Source organism: Zasmidium cellare, assembly GCF_010093935.1.
Source record: "Zasmidium cellare ATCC 36951 unplaced genomic scaffold M409scaffold_175, whole genome shotgun sequence".
NCBI classification, from domain to species: domain Eukaryota; kingdom Fungi; phylum Ascomycota; class Dothideomycetes; order Mycosphaerellales; family Mycosphaerellaceae; genus Zasmidium; species Zasmidium cellare.
Window position 1 is genome coordinate 1 of NW_022987119.1, and position 2,136 is coordinate 2,136.

The 2,136-nt window shown below is 57.1% G+C and overlaps 1 protein-coding gene across 1 annotated transcript; it reads left to right on the forward strand.

Annotated features, from left to right (window-relative positions):
• Positions 1 to 405: 405 nt before the first annotated feature.
• M409DRAFT_31203 (uncharacterized protein) lies at positions 406 to 2,114 on the forward strand (the record flags this gene model as incomplete). The annotated part of the gene is made up of 2 exons (XM_033810218.1): positions 406 to 1,655; positions 1,769 to 2,114. Coding segments are annotated over 2 exons (1,596 nt in total), but the record flags the coding sequence as incomplete, so codon positions are not given.
• Positions 2,115 to 2,136: the final 22 nt, after the last annotated feature.

A 2,136-nucleotide genomic window follows, 5' to 3' on the forward strand; every position in this document is an offset into this window, starting at 1 on the left:
AGACAAACGCACTGGAACTGGTCGACACCACTCGGGTGAAGAAGACTCCGCGCACTTTGGCCGAGATATTGAAGGGTAAGTTTCAAACTGAATTGCCAGCCGGCATTTCGTTTTCATCAAGTCTGAATTGCCGGCTGGCAGTTCAACTTGATTCTGTTGATGACAGTGGCTAACTGAATCGCAGTGATCGACGAAGAGGACGCCCAGGACATCCGAAACGAAGTCACGGAGCTTGGCCCAACGCCAATTCACCACCCCGTCATCGCCTGCGTACCTCCATCGGCCCTGGGGGCATGGCTTCGAGACCATGGCAGCTTTTACCGGACCGACGACGTCCGCCGCAACATCGTTCTCCGAACCTTCTGCGCTCTCGGCACGGCCAAGGAGTCGCTTGCCGCTCGCAACATGGCCATTTTACCAGGCTCTGCAGAGGGCTTGAACGCCTTCCTCGAGAGCCTCGATGACGGCGATCCCATGACCTCTAGGCACTTGGTACTCAGCACCTTCCAAGGTCTACACTCCCGCATCCTCGTCGAGAAAGGCCAACAGAAGACAGTCGGCCGGAGCAAGGGCAAGGGCAAGGCCACAGCAACCGAGGTCGAGACAAACGTTCCGGACGTAGAGGACGACGAGCCGAACGAACCAGAGGACGACCAGTATGAAGAGGATTCGTCAGGCCCCAACGCACTGGACGACCCCACGGCCCTCGATGCGGTCATCGACAGATTCGAACTCCTGATCCCGCCAGATTCATTCTCCATGATCTTCATCGACGAAGGCCATCGCGTCAAGAACCCCATCAGCAAGCAGACGATTGCTCTCTGGCTCCTCGTCGGCAAGTATGTCCTCATGACCGCGACGCCGTCGAAGGCGTCGTTGTTGGATCTTTTCGGCATCCTGCGGTTCGGGTTCAAGGCCCTCCAGGCCAAGGGCGAAATCTCGACGGAGCCCCTGACCCACCAGGCATACAAGTCGCTCTACGCGACGTTCCGAGACGAGTACGATCACGACCTGTTCGCCATCCCAAGCGAGCAGCGCTTGGATTATCTGCGGGCGCTGAACCCAGCGGGCTTCCGCAAGCTCTGTCGCAGCGAGAGGGACGCCCGCAACGTCACCAACGGCACTGACATTCTGCCACTCATCATGTCCCTGTTCATGCTGCGTCGGTCCAAGGGTGACACCATCACTGCCGCCGATCAAGAAGTCGTCATCGGATCTGAGATCCCTCCTTATCAGATCATCAACGTCGAGCTCGGCATGGGCCCGCAACAGGCCATGCTGTATCGCGGCGTCGAGGAGAACGTGCGTCAAGTCGAACAGCAGTTTCGAGACGCACTCGCTACCGGTGAGGCGTTGGAGAAGAAGCTCGCCAAGCAGGCAGCTAGGAAGCAGCGCAAGAAGCGCAAGAACGACTCCTCCTCTTCTTCCTCCTCGTCAGAGAGCGATGTCAACGAGTCAGACTCGGATAACGACTCTCCCACAGCCGGCAAGACGAAGACCGATGCAGAGAAGCCGACAGAGGAAGTCAAACTCGACGACGATGAGACCCGCGAGGCACTCAAGCGGCGTCGCCTGGCCATCGCCTCGTTCAATCCCCGTCTGGACGCCTTCGAGTCCCGCAAGATCGGCTGCAACGCACAGACTGCACACCACAGGTAAGTCCACCACTGAACCGAACTGCCAACTGGCAATTCAAAATGAAATGCCGACTGGCAGTTCAGTTCGAAATGTCACACAATATGAATACGCATACTAACACATCACTTAGGGCGAACGCCGGTACGGACTCATTTGACTTCATCTACAACTGGACCCACGATGACTTCGACGTTGCTCCTCCCAACAACAGACTCGACATGGCCCACTACCTTTCCGCCACGTCCGTCAAGACCCAGGCAGTATTGGCGATCATCAAGCACCACCTCTTCGACTGCGACGAGAAGGTCATCGTCTGGGCAACCGAGCCACCGGTCCTGATGCAATTGGAGATCCTTCTCAAAATCCTCCACATCGAGACTGTCGTCATCCGCGCCGGCAAGAAGAACTCCGAGCGAGTTCAAGCTGAGGTCGACTTCAACACCAATCCCAAGGTCAAAGTCATCTTGCTCTCTGTCGTCTCCGCTCAGGAATCGATGA